At 32.0% G+C, this 21,450-nt stretch overlaps 1 protein-coding gene across 1 annotated transcript in view; it reads left to right on the top strand.

Moving 5' to 3' along the window:
• The window catches only part of LOC129236084 (calcium-activated potassium channel slowpoke), a 282,580-nt gene that overhangs the window by 121,025 nt on the left and 140,105 nt on the right, over positions 1 to 21,450 (top strand). Inside the window, exon 7 of the mRNA XM_054870285.1 lies at positions 4,296 to 4,387. Within this exon, the coding sequence (XP_054726260.1) occupies positions 4,296 to 4,387 (92 nt within the window). The remainder of the gene's footprint in view (positions 1 to 4,295; positions 4,388 to 21,450) is intronic.

Below are 21,450 nucleotides of genomic sequence, written 5' to 3'. Positions count from 1 at the left end.
GCTGTCTGGTTAGGCAAAAATGTTTCTACCTTTAGAGAAATATTTATTTACTCCGACTCCGATAGCCGAGCGACAATTCAGTCTCTTCGTAATTTCATCATTGTTCGCAAATGTCGGGGATCTCTTAACGGGATGGCGGAATAATTGTGTTTTCGGCCTCATTTACATTGACCTCACATTCCCTGCTCCCAGTTTTAATTGAATGCTCGCAATATGTTTACATAGCATGAATAGTTGGTGACTTTGGCCTATACTAGGTTGTTCAATAAGTTTTGCGGTTCGATAAGAAAAACACAATTTGTGACTTTTTAGGTCAGGAAACAGATGGAAGCTGCTAGGGGCAAAGTCTGGTGAACACAGTTGATGCTCTAACAATTCATAAATTTTATGAACAATTTTTTTTCTAATACAAACTGGGTCTTTTATCAAATTTTATACCTTCAGCTGATCTAAAAGGTTACAATAATATTCAGAATTTATTGTTTTACCAGTTTGCAACTAATCGAGAAACAAAATTCCTTTCTCCTCTCAAACAATTGCTACTAACATCTTCTTGTCCGTTTTCTGCACACAAAGGGTCGTTTCGAAGCCGAAGAACCAGGTTCGCTCTTTATCTATCGTTTTGATTTAGAACCATGGAGATATACCCCAGTCTCATCGACAGTAATGAATCGATGCACAAAATCCACTTTATGCTTTCGAAAACGCTCTAAATGTTTCCTAGAAAGTCCCACTCGAATGTGTTTTTGTTCCATTGTTCCACAAGTGTGGCACAGTCGAAAATTTGCCACTAACTTTTCCCATTAGTTTCGTTTTTAAATTATTAAAGTTAAAAATGCCAGTTTGAAATAAAATGAAACGATTTAGGGGAATGGATTTACGTCAAGTTGAATTAAAAATCTCTTTTATGAAACGTAAAATCCACTTTCCTGAACTAAGAAATCAGTAAGTGAAAAGAAGCGATGGGCAGTTTTCCCAGCATCTTCCAAACGGGAAGTGTGTGACATATGTCTTTATGCAGAGATCAACTAAGACATAAACCTCCGGAATAAGCGAATTGCCATTCTGAGCGACAGTCAGACGGCACTTAAGGCGTTGTCATTCCGTGAGGTTAAGTCCTCAATGGCCTTTGAGTGCGTTGAAAAATGGAATTTGTTAGAAATGCACAATCGCATCTGGCTCATATGAGTCCTGGAACACAGGCGTATAACTGAGATCAAACAAGCGTCACTTAAGATCCGAGCGCTTCCTTGCTATGGAACAACACACCATCAAAGAGAAGTTAGCAAGTGAAGAGCTAAAGCTAAGAGACGGGAGTTGATTCGAAATTATGGGGCTACAGCAGACGAGGCTCCTACTGGGTGGGTATTATCAAAGTAGGCACTAAGTTCTATTCGGGACAATAGGAATTGATGATCATGATGATAATCAAAGGAGATTTTTACAACTCATAATCCTCACTTGGGATAAACTGACTTGATCACGGGTGTTCTCACAGGTCATTGGATCTTGCGCTGGCATCTGCAAAGGTATGAGATATGATCTACTCACTCCTGTAGTTTCTGCGACCAATCCGAGGAGACTCCAATACACTCTCTTTTTGAATGCGACGTCACAGTTTGAAGAATATGGGTTAAACTGGGTTTGGATGAGGTACTATGATATTATTTGCTGATTTCATTCTCTGGTTAATGCACAAATTCATTTGTTTGTGTCCCGCTAAGCTCAATTTTGGCTTTTTCGTATATAAAGCATTACTTGTGTATTTTTAAGCGCATATTTCAGCAGCCATTTCATGACTGCCATTCCAGGGGACTTTTTACGTGTAGGGTGGCAAAGCCCAATAGCTTTGCTCACATGAAGTATTTACGTTTATTGTGGTTATGTCACTTTATGCCGCTCACTGAAAAATAACGGTTGTCAGGTGCACGACTATAAATTACTTTATTTGTATATATGAATACCCCATATGACGTAGCATCGGAGTAAATACTTTTCATGCCCATTATATATTTCATCATCAACTGTAGTCTTTTGCTAAATACCTCTGAGGGCAGTTTTTCATTTGCTGTTTGCTAGCATTTCCTTACTTTAAACTCTACTCTTGTGGCATCAAAGGCAGTTTAAAACTTGTTTTACAATTACGCGCGCATTGGAAAACTGCGCCTTGAGTAAATATAATATTTTTGGTAGTCTCAGAATTGTAGGATGAGGAAAATTCTGCTCATTTATCGATTTATGCACTGTAACTGACACAAAGTGATAATTTTACGCAAACTAAACTTTTTATTTTTATTTCTATTTCCTTTGGCACACTCTCGACTCATTTCATACGCACTGATTCATATCTAACATTTTCTTTATTATGCGCTCTCGCTCTCTCCGACACTGTCGCTCCAACTTGCCTTGCAACTAATCTTAGTTTTTGTATATAAATCTTTAAGTAATTTTAAAATTTCACTCTCTTCAGTAAGTACTCGTACTAAATATTCGAAATGTATTAAAACTAAAATTCACGTAAATATTTGTAACAGTTGAGAAAAACGAAGTTCGTTTCTTTAGTCCTTCGCTCAGTACTACTACTACTACTACACACATTTAATTAAATAGGATTTTTTTCTATAGCTACTTGCAAGATAAATAGGCGCTTTTCACTGTAACTACTACACTCGTAAAGCAGTTGTGTATATATTATAAGAAAAATTTATATAAAATCACCAAAGGCACCTACGATTTAGCGGCGCCTTTATAGATTACTTATGAGTTACCGATGATTAATATTTGCAGCGTAAAAATGATTTAGAAATTAACTAACTTTTTCTCTAATAAGTATTTAAACACTGTTTTTTCTTGTCTACTCGTAAAAGAAATTAGTCAGTCAATTTTTTCTTCTAATAAATTTTCCAAAGAGAAGCTATTAGTTGTAAGTAATTAACTACTATAAATACAATAGATAGCAAAACAACAACAACAAAAAAGTTCGTGTTTGTATGTGCGTGAAATGTGAACAATTTGTGTGTGTATGTGCGTTAGTTTTGTAAATTTATAAATAGGAATATTGTGTATATTTTGTTCACTGCGTAAATCTGTCTGCAGCGCCCACCAAAACTAAAACAAACAAAAAACCCCAAAAAAAAGCAAAAAATCTAAACACTCATATGCAAGAGTAGGTGTACATACAAATATAGTATAATATATATTTATCAAAGCAAAATTATGCAAAATTATATGTCGCTACTAATTGCATAAACGCCAAGAAATATGCAATGAATTTTCAGTTTTTGAAGCGGCCATTTCACCCTTTTGCATCATTCGACGGAATAATCCGCGCGAATAAAAACTCTCTCTTATCAACAAAAACGGAATAATCCGCAATAAATTACTTTTTTGTTACAGTTTAAGAAAAATAAATAATTTGGTAATCCTGTAGCACTATTTTTTATCAGAGAAAAACAGTAAAAATCTTGCCGACGCAAGGTATTTTGAGTACAACGCGCATTTCGAGCGGTGATGCAAAAGTAAATTGGCAGCGCAAAAAGAAAAAGTAAATAATAAAAACAATTAAAAAAAAAACCAAGTAAAATAAAATGAAAAAAAATGAAATAAAATAAAAAGAAATCAAATGAAAACAACAAATAAAAATAAAATGAACAAAACAAATTTAAATAAATTATATTAATAAAAAAGTAATCAGGGCACCCATCTACCACTTTGGTCACAGTAATTCTGTGTCTCTGTGTTGCTCCCCTGAAACATAAAAAACATTTTTTAAAATGAAAAAAAAAAAACATAAACAAAATAAAATAAATAAATAAAACCAAAATTATCAGCGTACCCATCTACCATTTTGGCGACAGTAATTTTACGTCTCTGTTACAAAAAAATTTTTGTTGCTACCCTAAAACAAAAAAAGCATAAAAAAATAAAAACAAAAAAAAGTAAAAAAAAGTAAAGTAAAAAAAAATTAATTAATAAAACCAAAATATTCAGCATATCCATCTACCACTTTGGCCACAATAATTCTACGTCTCGGTAAAAAAAAAATTTTGTTGCTCCCCTAAAACAAAAAAAAAAACAAAAAATAAGAAAAACAAAATTTAAAAAAATATATTTAAAAAAAAAAACAAAAAAATAATCCGCGTACCCATCTACCACTTTGGCCACAATAGTTCTGCGTCTCTGTAAAAAAAAATACTCTGAAAATGAATCCATTTTTGTTGCTCCCTTACCCTGTGAATATTTGTATATAATCATAAAAATATTTATATATAAATGTATATGTGTGTTAACTTTAGGCTGTGTTCGCTAGTTGGATACCAGAAATCACTGAACTGGCAGCGCAAAGAAGCAAATATGGTGGAACATATAGCAAGGATCCTAGAAAAAGGTACACCAACCACTGCGTTGTACCGCTCTAGCGCAACTCTATACCTACATACCAATACATATCTATTTTATAAACAAATACCCATACAACAAAAACAATTAGCATTACAACAACAACATTACTTATTTAGTGTGATAAGTAATTAAGTAAGCATTAAAAATAATATTGCAAAACAATATTAATTTTTTATTTTAACATGCAACGTAAACAAAAAACAAAAAAAAAAACATTTTACTCACTCGAATTGAATTGTTTCTCATAAACTGAACAATCCCAAAAAACGAATATTCTACTCAAATAATTAGCTTAATGAATTTAGAATTTTTTTAAATATTTTTCCTTTTTTCTTTCAAAAAAAATTTTTTACTGGTATTATTTCAGTTCTTACTTTTTCTTTGAAAGATATTTATTTAATTTTATTATCACTTCTGTTTGCTATTTATTTTGACACTCTTGATTTCTTTCTCTTTCGCTGAATACTTCATATCTGAGAATTGTATATTCGGCTAGGCAGTCAACGAAAAACATTCTTTGTGGAATTTTAAATTTAATAAATTCAAAAATGTAAATATATTTTAAATTAACAAAAAAATACAGAATAGTTTTAATATTTAAAGCAATTAGAAATCCTCTGTTGCAGCTTTATGCGCAAATTTAAAATCAAAATTTGTTTCCCCCCTAAAACGCTTATCCAAATCCAACGCAATTTTTTGTGAATAAAAGAAAAAGGAGAAACAATTTTTAAAAATAAGAAAATTATACCATATTTTTTGATTGATAAACAATTTTTGTATGTATTTTGCACTCTCCTTTAACTTAATAAAATGTTTAACAAAAATTCTACAAAACTGCAGTATTAGCAACAACAAAAAAATGATATAAAAAAAAAAAATTAGTTAGAACTTCCAGCGTTCATGAGAAAGGCATTGGTTTCTTGGCGGCATGTGTTTCTACTACTTTTCTTAAGTGTTTAGCTATACATACATACATTTTGTTCTCCATTCGAAAATACGTAGTATCGAAGCGGTAATAACTGCGCTAGGCTAAGCGCTACATTACAAGGAGTGTCTAAAACAGCGTAAACAACTTTTTCTTACAACTAAATAAATGCACTAAAAGAAGCTGCATTTGGTTTTTTAAATGTGTAAATTTACATGTATTTGTACCTAAAAATTGGTTAAAAAAAAAATTACATAAAAAAACAACTCGAATGCTTCTGTAAAGCAAATTGTTGTTTTGTTTTGGTTTGTAAAAAGCTTCATGAATATTTTGTTTTCAATTTCACATGCATAAAAATATATTTTGCAAAGCTTAAAATTAAAAACAAAAAAAACAAGTAAAATTATGAGAACTAAACCTTCTACTGCTCCCAAATTTTTCACATAAAACAAAATATCCGTTTATTTTGATTTATTTAATTTATTTAAATTTTTTACTTTCCTGCCGTTTCTTTTTTGTTTTTCTTTTACATTTTTCAATTTTTTCAAAACTCGCTCCGTTTTTATTTTTGGCAGCGCACGTTTTAATTAAGGCTGGCTTTTGCTTCCTTACGCTCTCACAGCTATAAATAATAGTATGAAAGCAAAATACACGCACTCACTCTGTCACATCCATAAATGCTTAGCGAACGCCGAGTGATTTTCATTTCCTGCGATATTTGCTCGTTGGTCTCAAATGATGTTGATTACACACAGCTATTTATATCACTCTATTTTAAATATTTTTTATAAGCTAACATCAGTTTGATTTTCCGTTCATTTTCGCATATTTATCTACATTTGACAATCGCACAAACACCCAATGCGATTAAGAGTCGACATGAAATATCTGAATACCTGAAAAATAAAAACATCGGAATTCCCCAGTTGCACCCTTTAGTATGCGCCATTTCCTTTTCGCTTTGCATGATTTTATTTTTTTATGCAAAACAGTTGTCTTACTTATGCCCCTCACAAACAAACTAAAAATACTAAATATTGCTAAAACCTTGAACATATCTTCGAGACGAGTGTACCAACAAAAGAAATAATAACAATCGGAAATCGAATGTACGTAGCCCGCGGTATTTAAAAATTGCCTTGCTTTTTGAACACACCTCGTATCTTGAATTTGTTGAATTTACTAATATTGGCGGATCTCTCAAATTCAAATTCTTACTTTTGGTTGGGTTGGTTGATTTAAGTGGTGATTGGTCCAGAATCGAACTAGAGCTTTCGCACCATTCTGTTGCCACATCCTCGTTAGCAATTTGTGACGGTTATTTACAGCATGATTATATACCCTATGATCTGAAAGTAACGGGAATGTTAAAATAAAATAAAACAGAGTTAAATTTCAGGCAAATTGATTTTATCTCCTTCAAAATATGACCCGTCTGAAGCAACACACATGTGCCAACGTTTAACCCAGTCCTCCATGCACCCCTGGTATGCCGATGATGGGATGGCCTTCAACTCTTTCGTCGCATTCTCTTTGATCTCCTCTATAGACTGAAATCTCCTTCCACGAAGTGGTAACTTCAGCTTGAGAAACAAAAAGTAGTCGCACGGGGCCATATCTGGTGAATACGGATACTTGGTGTTTGGTCAAATAATCCAGCACAATTTGGGCTCGGTGCGATGGCGCGTTTCCTGCCCTTTGCGACGTACAGCATCTCCCGAACGCTTCAAAACGGATAAATAATATTCTTTATTGACTGTCTGGCCCGATGGAAGGTACTTATGGTGCACCACGCCTTGGTAATCGAAGTCAATTAAACATTTTCGGTACTTTTTGATCATAGGGTATATCCAGTCTGTACGGTTCAGGAACCTTATTAGGTTGTTGACATCAGCCAGACAGTTGTTCGAGACTCTCGAACAGCGGTTTGCCCAGGGTTAATATTCTGTCCTTTGCCTGCCCATTTTGGCTGCTAGTTCTCTATCTAAATATCAACAAATATCTATCCATCAACTAATTCGGTGCACAGGAAAATAATTTTGTGAATTATTATTGGAATGAAAAAATTTTAAATTATGAGTTTATTTCTATATAAAATGAACACAACCTGCAGCAGAGCTGGATGCATATTAAACAGCTGTCATAACATTTAGCATGCACAAATTGACACTAAAGATATGTTTACTATGACTGACTCAATATTAACAACAGGAACACGTGGCGCTTTTACGTAATGACTACTAAATAATAATGTTGTTATGTTAAAAGCTCCAACACTAATACCGAAACGTAGGACTTACTGCAACCTAAACACAATTCGATATTAAAATTTGCCATAAATTATAATTTTCTTTCTGTATCGGTGTTCTCTTTATTTTTTATTTTAATTTCTTAGTTTTTATTTTTTATTTGCTTAAATAGTTTGCCAATTAATTATTGCTTATGCCATTTAAGTTGTTATTCAAGGCTTGCGTTATTGCCACGAGTTACCCAGTAGCACAAAATATTTGAAGGAAGATAAAAGAAGTTTATATATTTTATAGTTTATATACATAAACAAGATTTTTATACAAACATATATGTATGGTAGATATAGATTTTTCATTACGCATAAATTTCCAACTTCGTTCGTTCTTTGATGTCACATCAAATAGTTCAGGTGCCGTATTTGGTAAAGGGTCTTAAGATTTTTCAATCTCGAATGGCATTTCAAAAATAATATTTTTCGCCAAAATTTGGCCCAGGGCTTACAAGGTTTTCACACCATTTTTTCGTCAAACCTATTAAATTACTTCTATAGAGGAATATTACTTCTGTGCCAAGAGTACACCGGACTTGTCTTATCTATGAAATGAGAATGGTTCGATTATTTATTGAATGCTATTTTATTCGCTTTAAAGTTTAATAATAATAATTAATAATGTTAATTTGCATATAAGTTGCAACTCGCCAACCAGTCTTCAAAAGACTTTGAATTTTTCCGATTTTTGTTTTTGACTTTTTCTTGATGATCCCAAAATGGTTTCCACCAAAAAATAAACATTGTAAAATAACTCTAAGCGGCAAAAATAACAATTATTTCTCATCTACTAACTGTTGTGAAGCAACTTTTCCGTTAAACTTCTATATTCGTGCAACGTTTTCAATTTGTAACTCCCACGTAACGCTTATTTTGGGTCCCTAATTTTGTTAAATTTGTGCAATTCTCTTATTTTTATTCAATGTTTGGCAGGAGTTACTCCTGGCAAGCCACACTAAACACACTCGGCTACTACGGTCGCTTACTCATACTTATTTTTTTTTCGTGTAAATAAACACTTTGTGTAATTTGATCGTCAGAATTAAAACTGAGGACTTCTAAGAACACAATTTTTTTTGGATTATAGATTTTTTATTATTGTATCATTAAATAGTTGTTTAAAAAAATCGACTGCTGCATTCGTTTCGGAAGAAGTTCTATGAGTGGCTGCCAAAAAATTTAATCAACGGTTTTTACTTCCTCCGTTAAAATACAATTAAAATAAAAGGTAGTATAGTCCAATAAATGCAAAATTAATAACAGTTAAAATTAGAAGAAGTATTTACTTTATTATTTATCACAGAAAAAAAGAAACATTTCGGCGACAAATTTTTATATGTAGACTGACTGTGCAAAATAAAAAGTTAATAAAGCTAATAATGAATTTTATAGGTTATTCTATTTGATGAAATATTTAGTTACCATAAGCAATAGCAAATTATGTCATTTTCGCTGCCGTTGTTAATTTTATAAACTACATTTAAAAAAGCTTTGCAGCGATGCAGAAATTTTCTTTTCCCTTTATGCCCACATCGAATCAACACAATCGGTTTCCGAATATAGGCGAATATTTTTCCGTAAAAAACAAAAATTGCTGGCGACATCAGTTCTGAAAAATATCTTTGCTTATTTTTTCCTTTGATCTCCCTGGAGCCAGAGGAAATAATAATAATAATCAGTTCTGAATTACATTGCGCCCGTTTGGTCCCTGATTGGTAGTGATTCGCACTGGATTAAGCTTCAGACTTGTCAGAATACTGGTCACGGGATGCCTCCTGATGTCTCCTTTGCAACATTTCAACAACGGGGCTTCTATGCTCCCTATTAAAGAGACACTCAGAAAATAACTTCTGTTTAGTTGCTATCGCAGTAACACACACAACAGGCCTCCCAGGCGAGTCAGGAGGCATTTCTTCAACAACAACTGGGCCAGACACTTCATAGACAGACATGAAACGGCAGGCATTAAATAACGAGGCTCTTACCACCTTCCTAAACTCCCGACCACCCATCGCAAACGAAGAGTTTGAACTGTCTTGTGAGATCCCCGGTTACTTTGGCATTATTACGCTCAGAATATTGTAGCAGTTTAAACTGATACCTAAGGAGAATCGACCGCGACATACTGATCATATGTATATCCGACATGTGAATGCACATCGCACGATACTAACCACTTATCCACATGTTCCCTTGAACCCACTCACCTAACACCCCTCTTCCTTTGGACCCAACCGTCGAAGCTGCACGTTTCTTGTGGCTACCGTTGGTGGAAATAGGCGATGACGACCGGTGACTACGGCGTACTACCAGGGCGTGATGCACTGCTACAACAACAAGAAAACAAATGTAGCAACAACAACAACATAAACAGTTGTATGAACAACAACAACAACAAAAGCCGCGACAACAACAACAACAAAAACAACGGCTGTATTAGTAACAACAAAAACAACAACAACAACAGCTGTATGAACAACAATAAACTCAACATCAGCTGCAGCAACAACAGCTGTATAAACACCAACAACCACCACCACCACAACAACAACCATAATTGCAGCAGCAACAACAACAACAACAACGATTTTTTTGTTTACATTTTAATTGCCCCCCAAACGTACTTCGTAAAATTTTCTGCGTTGCTACTGTTTCGCCGGCACTCTTTTTAACTTAGCACAAATAATTCTGTTATCAAAAAATGTTTCCACTTAAACTCTTTGCCATATGAACTACTAACACATACTCGTATTTAATAACTGACTCGAAAAATTAGCAAATCTGAACTAAAATCTACAAATCTTGCAAGAGAACGCAGCGAGAAAGAAAGAAATCAAAAGTCTATTTTAGCTTAAAAGAAATTGCTGCAATTATTACTTTTGTGTTTCTTTTTAATTTATTCATATTAATATGCTAATATTTATACTTTTATTAATAGCATACGCCTATATTTATACATATTTTTTTCTTTTAAAGAATTCAGTTTCTTCCTTCTTTCGTTTGTTTTTTTGAGTTTACTATCGCCTTGTCAAGCAGAGGTTTTTAGTGTTGTTCAGCGCAAATTTTAATTACCTTAACTTATTGTCTTTCAATTTTTTACTAACATACATAATTCAAATTATTTAAAAAAATGTTTGAAGTAAAGTCTCGTTTTTTTCATTAAATACGTCCACTATCACAATTCCTTGCGTATAAGTAAATTTTCACAAGTTTTTTATAGTTTGATGATGCTGTAGCTTTGCATTCTATTACTTAACGCAGTCGTATTACACCGTTGAAATATACTTACATATATAGCAATTATTTATTGAATATATTTTCATGTAAAATAAAAAAATTAAAAAGAAAAAAAAAAACAAATTGTGTAAAAATTATTTCAAATATTTTTAATGAGTTAAATTTTATTGCTTGCACCGTTCGTTCATTCGTTCGTTCGTTCTGGTTCGTACTAAATGCCGCAGCCACGCATAGAAAAAGTCAGGCGAAAAACAAAATGTGCTTAACAGAAAAAGCTTACACTATAATACAAATAAAAGCAATAATGAAATTAAAATATTTTCACTCTCTTTCGTTAAACTAAAAAACAAATAATACAAAATATTTAGCTTTACAGAACATGCAGAGCTTTCCGAAACTTCAATTTTCCCCTCATCAATTGTAACCCTAAAATATCCAATTAAATCCTGAGACTCCTGCGATATTCCTGCTGTACCAACTGTATTCATCAACTAGATAACTTACATACCTACTACATATCCACAGATTTTTCACAGTATATGTGTGTATATGTAGGTCATTACCAACAACAACCATCAATGCCAACTGCACACACTCACATTTAGTGCACCCAGTATTAGTTCAATCTTTCACGTTTCACAAATTATCACAAATTTGTTGGGTAGTCGTTGGTTTCTAGAATTCTAGTTTAAAAATTTAGCGCTTTTCGGAAAATACAATTTTTATGAGCAATCAAGTATTTGGGTCATACTAAAGTTGCACATTTTAGCTGCCTACCAAAACAACTTATTGAGTTTATTGATAGGTGTAGCCGTAATTACGACAAATTAAAAACAACAAGTATTTTTCTCTTTTTCTAATATTTTTTGAAATCGCCATTCATTTACTACGTGTAGAATAAAAAACAAGTTAAACATAATTTTTGTGCCACAAAACCTCAGCCTAAGAAGAAAACACATTTGCAAAGCTATTTAAAAACTAAGTAGAGTTCAAAAATTGTTAGACTTTTAGCAACGCGCCATTAACGACAATTTTAATATGTAGTTGATTTCATGTAGGCATTTTTTTTTCTTTATAACATTTTTGATGCATTTATAATTAAGAGATTTTTTCATCATATGCCGTTGTAAATATGTACTTTATAAATTTATACGCAATTAAATAGGCATATATCTTTTTGTGAATATGTATATCTAGATGTAGTCTATATAAAGGCATTTAATGGTAATAATTTTTTTGGTAGCTCCACCCAAAAAACAAAAAAACAAACACATTCCCCAAGAAATCAACGCCTCTTGTGCAAAATTTTTAGCAATTAGCGTAAAATATAAAGAAAAATTTACTCAGTTATGACCATTTTTTAACTTGTATTCTGAAAACTGTTGGATATGCATACTCAATTATCAATACTTCCATACTACTTCTGACCACTACTTCTGATTCAGTTCTTGAGTTCAGTTTAACTTCGAACATTTACATTGCGATTATTTTTATTATTATTCTTTTTCTTTTTTACTAGCGAAACACTTCAATAATTCTTACCAAAAATCTGTACAATTCTATATGTATTACAAAAGATTTCACATTCAAAATATTTTCTCAAGAATCAACAATAGATGGGAGGATCAACTCACCGATAATTTAGTGCTAAACTGGATAAGTACCAATTTCAACGAAGGCATGCAAAAATATTACTTTTCGTTCTCACCTAAATATATTTCCTTAAGTAAATTTTCTTTCAATCAAACCTTCTGGCGATTTATTAAATGTTGAGAAATGTGAAACATTCAGTTTCAGTCATTTTAGAGAAATTTTGTTTAGTAATTTTTAGCTGTTGCGCGAAGCAGTCTTTTTAACTGATAGTGGCTTACGCGACTTTGGGCAGATTTAACGAAGCGTGCCAGTCGTTTCCATTTCGTGCTAACCGGCGCCAGTTCGACACGCCAAGTGAAGCCAATTCCTTCTCCACTTGATCTTTCCATTGAATATCAAGGCTAAGCGCACTGCCACAGTAGACTTAGGGTAATTTTCTCAACTTCTTCTAATGTGAACACCAGCACACAAGTAGAGCAATTTTTCGATTTCATTTTCTAATTTCTAATGAACCGCAGCGCAAAATGAGGAATAACGCCGAAATCAGCTGTTTACAAAATATTGTTGTGGTCCAGTGCCACCACCTTTTATGAATGAACAAATCCATTCAATTTTATTCCATTTTAATTTTAAATTAAAGAATAAAAGTGAACACTAAGCAAAAAGTGTTTGCCGAAAAAGGCGGCAAATGCTTTTACGAGTAAAGTGCCAAAGAGAAGGCAATTCGTTTGGATTTAACATAGGTCAGAAGCGCAGAAAAGTTTCATTCAACTTACGTGCTTAATTTTAACAAAAAGTTGTGAAAACGACCATAAATTTGTTTCTTCAAACTGCTCAAATAAAGAAAAAAAAAACAAATTTCAATTTTATTGAATACCATAAATTAATTATTAACATTGCTCTCGCTGCGGGAGTATCAAAAGTGTAACGGCATGTTGAGCAAACATTTTACGAGCTCCGGTAGAAATGTTGTCTGCTCTGTAAATATCTAGTTAACTCTGAAGTGCTCTCTTTTTCCTGTAAGTCTATGTGTAAAGCAAAAATAAAATATTGCACTGTAGGTCATTCCTTTAACAGTGGTGGGACCATAGTTAACAGCTGGTATAAATAAACGAGTAGCCTTCGTGCTGTCAGTCAGTAAACACAATTCCAAAGCTGTGTGATATTAAATTACTCTCAAGCCTAGTATTTTTCTTTGTTGTTTATCGGTTTTTTGCAGTAATCTGATGCAGCAGAAACTTCTACAAATGTAACAGTGCAAATAGCAGCCACTATACAGGGCCACAGATCAATTGGGGACTCTTTACAGCATCATATGTATATACAAACCAAAACAAATCACTAACAGCAGCCAAGCTGCCCGCACAAGTTAAGCGCCGTGAAGCATTAGAAAGCACTCAAAGGGTTGCTCCAATTATCTCCCCTTATTGTATCACTGTGCCTATCGTGGCGATCGAGATTAAGCAGTACAAATTCCTGAGAGCTTCGTACTGATCTAAGTCAATACTGGTAAATGCCACTTGTGAGCACTCCCCTTAAATTATTCTGTGTATTTAGCAGAGCGCAATAATGCAGTGGCGCTCAATTGATTTCTACCAGTGACGGCACTCTGATAGATTTTTAATTACAATAATATTTCTCATCTATATTGAGTGTTCGATTTGTGAGCACCAACAAGACAGTGCCCCATATCTGCATGTAAAATCTTCTCTTTCTTGGGGCTTTAATCCACTAAGCCCCTCCTATATCCGACGGTAGGGTATGTCCCCTTTTGGGCCTGTGAAGTCTGCCATTGCGCTGTAGTTCTTATATTTCTCCTAGCAGCATGCCAAGAAGAAACAGCTGGTATAAGGAATTAAAAAAAAAAGTTTTTATGGATGAAATTTAACAACCTCCGATAGGCTTTACGCAGCGTGAGAACAAAACCCCAATTCAATATATTTCAATGGTAATGTATGAATTGCTGAAAATTAGTTTAAGCTTCAAAACTTTTTTGTTTGAAAATAACGAATTTAGTTTTGTATATTTTTTTACACATTTTAAAACAATTAAAGAAACAACATTTGGTATGGACTTCTCTGCACGTTGTACAATGTCGCGTCCTAATTGAATGGAGCATTGATTGATTTAGCCAGGGACTTAGAGCGCTGCCAGTAGTACTGGATTCCAAATATTTATAAAAACAAAAAAACAAAAAACAAATATGTAAAAAAATTCAAATTATTAAAAAAAAATAACGCATAAACAAATAAATTTTCGTTTTCAGCGTCCAGCGTTAACAAAATAAAAAAATAACTAAACCAAAAAAACAAAAACCCAAAAATTTATGAAAAAAAAATTTTATTCAAACTCTTCACTATCAATTCATTTCTCACACTGAACACAGGCGATTTTTGCAAGTTGTATACCTGAGATAATAGACTTGATTGGAACAAGAGCCAAATATGGGGGCACGTTAAAAAATGAGAGGGGTCGAAGGTGAGAAAATTTAACCAAAAATCTTTAAGTTTATAAGTCGTTTATACGGAAAATGATAAATTAAATACAAGAAATAACTAGCGACAAAATTAATTTTAATTTATTTTTTAATTATAGAAAATATTAATAAGCATACAATCATAAAAAAAGTTTATTTAATTTTTTTATTTTTTGTTTTTTGTTTTTAATTATACAAAAGAACTTTTAGCAAATAAACACCAAATCAAAATGAAATTTCTGCAAAACACAGGAAAAATAAATTCATTGAAAAAGAAAAATTAACAAATTTCAGTAAAATCAAAAAAAAAAAAATTTACTTGAAAACAAAAAAATAGTTACATATATGAAAGGTATACTAAGCTACTAAAACTCAGTTACTTTACTTTCAGTGTATTTTCGTTTTCCTTTGCGGCTCATCCATATTATCAAATAAAATTGTTGCTACTCAAAATTATTTATTTCACCAAAACAAAAAAAAAAAAATACGCAAAAATGCGTTCAAAGCAATACTATTTTATTGTACAATAAATAAATATTTGAAACTGCAATTTCTTTTTTGTTTGCTTCAAACAAAAACGTGTGTGAAATTTTATTTTGATTTTTACTGCAGTGCAAAAACCCACAAAAAACAATCAATCAAACATTTGAAAACATTCAAAAAATTCTAAACCACTAATTAAAGAAACCCATTATCAAATTAGCCTACTCTAACAATCAGACAACAAAAATAAAAGCAGAAAATTCAAATTACTAAACTCCAAAAACACAACCCCAACGTCCACCTACGCAAATGCGTCCACCTAAGCTCCCTGAATCACCCACCATTACATTTGCATGCGCACACAGCGAACACCAACAACAAGCGGAAATTTAGAATCGAATTGGCGCCGTTGTAAAAACTGCACACTCCCTGCACGCAGCCCCACTAGCCACGCACCCGCCCAACAGCATAGCGTCTAGTGCGCAAGCAAATACGTGACAAAGAAATAAAATAGAAAAATGCCACTAAATACACTGGCGGTAGCCGAATTAGCCCACACATATACATATCACCCAAAAAAAAAAAACACAAAAAACAAAAAAAAAATCATTTACATATCAAAGAATTGAAACTAACTGAGCTACACAATTAGAAAACAATTAACGCTTCAAAAGCAACGTAATAAAGATTAAATAGAAAGTTAGCAAATACAAACAAACAAAACCACTTAATTAGAAAATGAACTGTAAAAAATTTTTATTTCCAGGTAGCAAAACAGATGGCAATCATTTCAAAATTTTAAAAGCAGATTTTATACAAATCGATAACCAAATAAGCAAAATTAAAAAATAGATTTATTTTTTTCATATTAATTATTAAATGGTTAATTGCGAACACAATTTGAAGAGACAAAATTACAATAAAAAGTTTAAAAATATTTTTATTGATTAAAAAATTTTTGAATTACTAAAAACAAGTTTAAAAAAAATATATATTTTTATGAATTCAAAAAATGTTAATATTTTTATAAATATTTTGATATTTTTATGAATTAAAAAAATTTAAAAAAAAATTAAATAAAGCTAAAAAAACTAGACAAAAATATTTTTATGAATTTAAAAAACTTTTGAATTACTAAAAGCATTTTTTTATATTAATAACTGGTCGATTCGTGAGCACAATTTGAAGAAAAAAATTTATTCAAATTAAAATAGAGTTAAAAAAAATAAAATAAAATAAAATAAAAAGACCAAATATTTTTATGACTGCAAAACAATTTTTCCATATTAATAAAATTGATAAAAAAAACCGTTTATATAAAAAAATATTTTTACGAATTCAAAAAATTTTGAATTACTAAGAGCAATTTTTTTTTGTATTACCAACTGGTTGATTAGTGAATACAATTTGAAAACAATTTTTTTTTTTTTTTTTCAAATTAAAATAAAGTTAAAAAACAATTAGAAAGTAACAGTTAGTTAAAAAAAATATACATTTTTACGAATTCAAAAAAATTTGAATTACTACAATTAAAAAAAGAAATTATCAGAATTTCTATTAAACATTAACCCTCCTAGCCCAATCCTGCTTAAAAACCCTATTAACTAATTAAATGAGCATTAATTAAAATTACACCACAATGACTCGCAACTCATTTTATTTTTATTGATTTCAGTTAACTTGGTTTTGTTTTTTTAATGCCGTGGGTGTCCAAAACGTACAGCAAATTGTTTTTACAATATTTTCAAGGATTTTTTTAATAATTATAATATTTAATATATAACAATTATTATAACAAAAAAATATAAATGAGAGTCTGAAGCCTTCAAGTAAAAATGAAAAATCAATATTAATTTATCAAAACTACAAAATTTTAGAATTTCAGATTTTTAAAATTTTTATATTTTTTTTTTGTTGTTTTTTTTTTTTGGGTATGCAATTTAATAGTCCACTCAATTTTATATTTTATATGGTTTATATCTGTTAACAGTTTAAAAGTTATAAAATTTTTAAATAACAGTCCTGCGCATTTTCTCAATTAAATCTTAATGCTTACTGCCTTGTATGGAGAGAATGTGTTAAAGGCACAGGCAGAAGCCTCATAAGTGGCTCTAAAATATGGATAAGTTGTAGCGATGTGTAATTTAACACCACTTTTGGTCAGATTGTGTACTCAAAAATATTCCAAACAAATTTGTTTAAAATTTTTAGGACTTTATCGATTTTTTTTAATTTTTCGGAAAGGTTTGAGACTTTTATTTTTTATTATATTTATTATTAGTACTTTATTTTATAATTTTTATAATTATTCCCACGCCACTCTGCTCCTCGCATATCGCGCGAGACGTGGTCCAATTTCGCCAAGCACGATGGCAACTTTGAACTGCAAGTCGTGTTGGCACTTTTGTGTTTAGTGTTTTTATTTTTTTTATTCTGTTATTTTATATAGAATTATAAAATATTGCTGTTGTATGGAGGGTATCTCACTTCTATTTTATTTTTATTATTATTATTTTATTGTAATGAACTAACAAAAAATGGGCCAAATATGAAAAATATTTGCAATGAAAAAATTGTTGTACGATTTGCAATGACACCCACTGTGCGTGCATAGATTAAATTTATTCATTTACTAATGCTACATTAAAATTACTAGCAGCCATTTCTCAATTATTCATTTTCACTCAAATATTGCGGTGTAATTTTGATTAATTCCTTGCCTCACACTTGAAAGATCACAACTCATTTTAAATTATAAAAATTATCAAAAAAGCCTAAAATTTTATTTAAAATTGAAATTACAAAAAAAAAAAATTTTTTATAATTTTTATTGAGTACTGTTAATTGCATTAGTTTCATTACAATGTACTTAACTACTTTCGAATTTGCGTTACATCTCTCTCAAATTCTTTCTATCTCTTTTTTTCCTCGGCGAAACTTTGGTTTTGATTTCATTCCAGCAGTTTCAGATTGAATAACTCATTTCTCATGTTGCACGCTTTGTGTTTGTTGTGTTGTTATTATTATTGTAATTATCTATTGTAAAGAAGAATTAAAAAACATACTTTTTACGTTCGTTAGTATAACCGAAATGAAAATTATTTCTACTCTCATCGATAGTGACGTGTTGAAGCGTACACATTTCTATATCGTATTTACGATTTTATTTTAATTTTTTCTTCAAGTAACTACTCGTCGTAACTTCATTACCAAATATCGATCTCTCTCTATCTATTCTCTTTCTATATTTTTAAACATTTGGATTGTAATAAAATAAAATAAAAACAATAAATATCATAAAATACCATACATAAAACTAAAATTGAAATTCAATTGGCGTTTGGTGTTTATTGTGTGTATATATTCATATATATTTATTATTTTTTTAATTAATCGTAAAGTACTGTCGTCAAGTTGTATGTAATCGTTAGCGTGTATTATTGTAATAATCTGATGAATTGAATTTTATCTCAAATACAAATTTCTATTTGACTTATGAATTCGATTGTGAATTTCCATTTCCACTTTCATATTTCCATATCGATTTCGATTTCGATTTTTGAATTTTACTTAATTTGATGAAAACGTAAAAATTGTATATTTCAAATGTTTTGCTTTCATTTGCAGTCAATTCATTTTGTACCTTCCTATACTTCTTTTTTACTAACAACTAACAACATAATTCTCCCCTCTAGCCCCTAACTCACTTGCTCTCAATTCATCGCATTATTAAAAGACTAACAAACAAAAAAATAGTATTGTAAAAGTACTGTTATTTATATAGTATTTTATTAACTTTTCATAAATGAGAATTTAGCGTAAGATATTTTAAGTTTTCTTTTAACACCTAAACCGAATTTTCGACAGAAAGCGTCAAGCAACGTAAATGTGATTGATTACTGTCTCAACAGCCTTAAGCTGCGATTAGTGGTGCCGTACCTTACGCATATCCGCAATCATTAGCAATCAGCTGTTCTGATCAAATATATGGACATCACTGTAAACTATTATAGGTGCCACAACATAGCGCCGTATCCATAACCGTAGCCGTATGCATCTATTAAATTTTGGTATTTCCCCCGTAACCGTAAGCAGCTATGAAACACTTTACATTTGTTTTGATGTTTGCTATAAAAATTTGAATATTAGCAATGAACGGCAAAAAATTAATTGACTCAGTGGAAATTATGCGTGTTTTTATGACAAAATTCAAATGTTGTCATTAATTCTACCTCAATATCAGCTCTTCATGGTTACACCATAACTAGTCGACAAATGCTGCAATGGTGCAGCTATGGTTATGCGCACAGCCATTGCCTTATGGCTACGGCTCCACTAACTATGAAATATTGCCTTCGTCCAACTAAACTCATGCTCTCATCAGCTCATGAGGCTCTCAAGACTCAGCACCTCAGCTGTACTCTTCAACACAAGATTGATGAATTACAAAGTTTGGTCATTCGCATCAAAATTGTGAAAATAACTTGTGAAAATGACTTTCGTCATCGGGGAATCAGCAGCAGAATTCTGCACGCTCTTTTCACACGTATTCTCTCGTTGAAATCAGGGATCTTCTGAAATTTTTGAAAAGTACACACTGCTTTTAGGAGAGATAAGGACAAGTTCCTCACGCGGCGTCACAATGGGCTATGAGCCTGAGTGTGTCTCGCAGTGGACAGCCGCTTCAACCTAACCTAATCTTCACACGTATTCACACACTCACCCAATCAGTCGTTGTTCAGATGATGATTTTTTCGTATATCACTATCACAATCTCAGTTTTTTCGTAAACAAACTGCGGCCATAACCCCAGTTGCGTCAGCAAATCAGCTGATGTCTTCAAAATCGCTGAGAGCCGGTTAACCGTCTCTTGATTAACAGTACCTTGGCATTTTGTGCATTGTGTCTTCAGCGAGCAGAATAAAATCAATAAAAAAACATCTTTGTGAATAAAAAGCTTCAAAATATGGCTATTAAATAACGGGACATGCATATTTACTTATTAGCATCTTCAATATACGAGTACTACCCGCCCTTATGCCTACTACACTCCACACGAATATTTCGTTATTCGTAATAGTGTTGGAAGTTTTCTGGCCTTTCTGGTTCTTCAGCAAGCGTCTTTTTTTACTGCTTCAATGTAGCACCGTCTGCCTGATCATTTAATAGCCACACCTCGTATATTCCTAACTATCGTTAATACTAGGTTGTTCAACAAGTTTTGCTTTTCGATAAGAAAAACACTTTGAAATACTCCTCATTATACATAATAGTCGCCCTGTATATCAATACACTTGTCCCAAAGAGATTCCAATTTATGAATTCCATCCCTATAGTGAGAATCTGGAAGGGCTGCAAAATACGAAAACGCTTCCACAGCTCCTATGACCTCATCATTTGATGAAATACGCTTTTTAGATCTGGAAACAGATAGAAGTCGCTTGGGTCCAAATCTGCTGAATGCTGTAGATGCCCCAACAATTCGAACTTTATTTCATGGGTTTTAGCCATTGCCAAAATGCTCTTGTGACACGGCGAATTGTCCTGATGATAAAGATTTTTTTCCTATGCAATCTGAATATTTTTCCACGAAATTTTTCCTTCAGCTGGTCTAATAGGTGATAATAATATTCAGAATTTATTCTTTTACCAGTTTATGAGTAAACCACAAGCGAAATTTCTTTCGCATCCCAAAAAACTGATGCTAGAACCTTATTGGCCAATTTTGGGACACGAACTCGTGTCGAAGACGAAAAATCAGGTTCACATCGCTCTTTATGTTATTGTTCCGATTCAGGATCCTTGTGATATATCCTAATCTCATCGACAGTTAAGAATCAACGCACAAAATCCACTTTATCCCTTCGAAAACGCTCTAAATGTTGCTGAGAAAGTCGCATTCGAATGTTTTTTGTTCCTAAAACCCAAAACTTCATTGAGATACCTCGGGCTTCTACTAAATCTCTTTCAGTCACTCGACTATGTTTCTATACCACATCCTGAATTTTTGTATGAGTTCTGATGTTGTTGCTGTTC

The sequence above is a fragment of the Anastrepha obliqua genome, chromosome 1 (assembly GCF_027943255.1).
Source record: "Anastrepha obliqua isolate idAnaObli1 chromosome 1, idAnaObli1_1.0, whole genome shotgun sequence".
NCBI classification, from domain to species: Eukaryota; Metazoa; Arthropoda; class Insecta; order Diptera; family Tephritidae; genus Anastrepha; species Anastrepha obliqua.
This window is presented reverse-complemented; position numbering and strand designations above follow the sequence as displayed.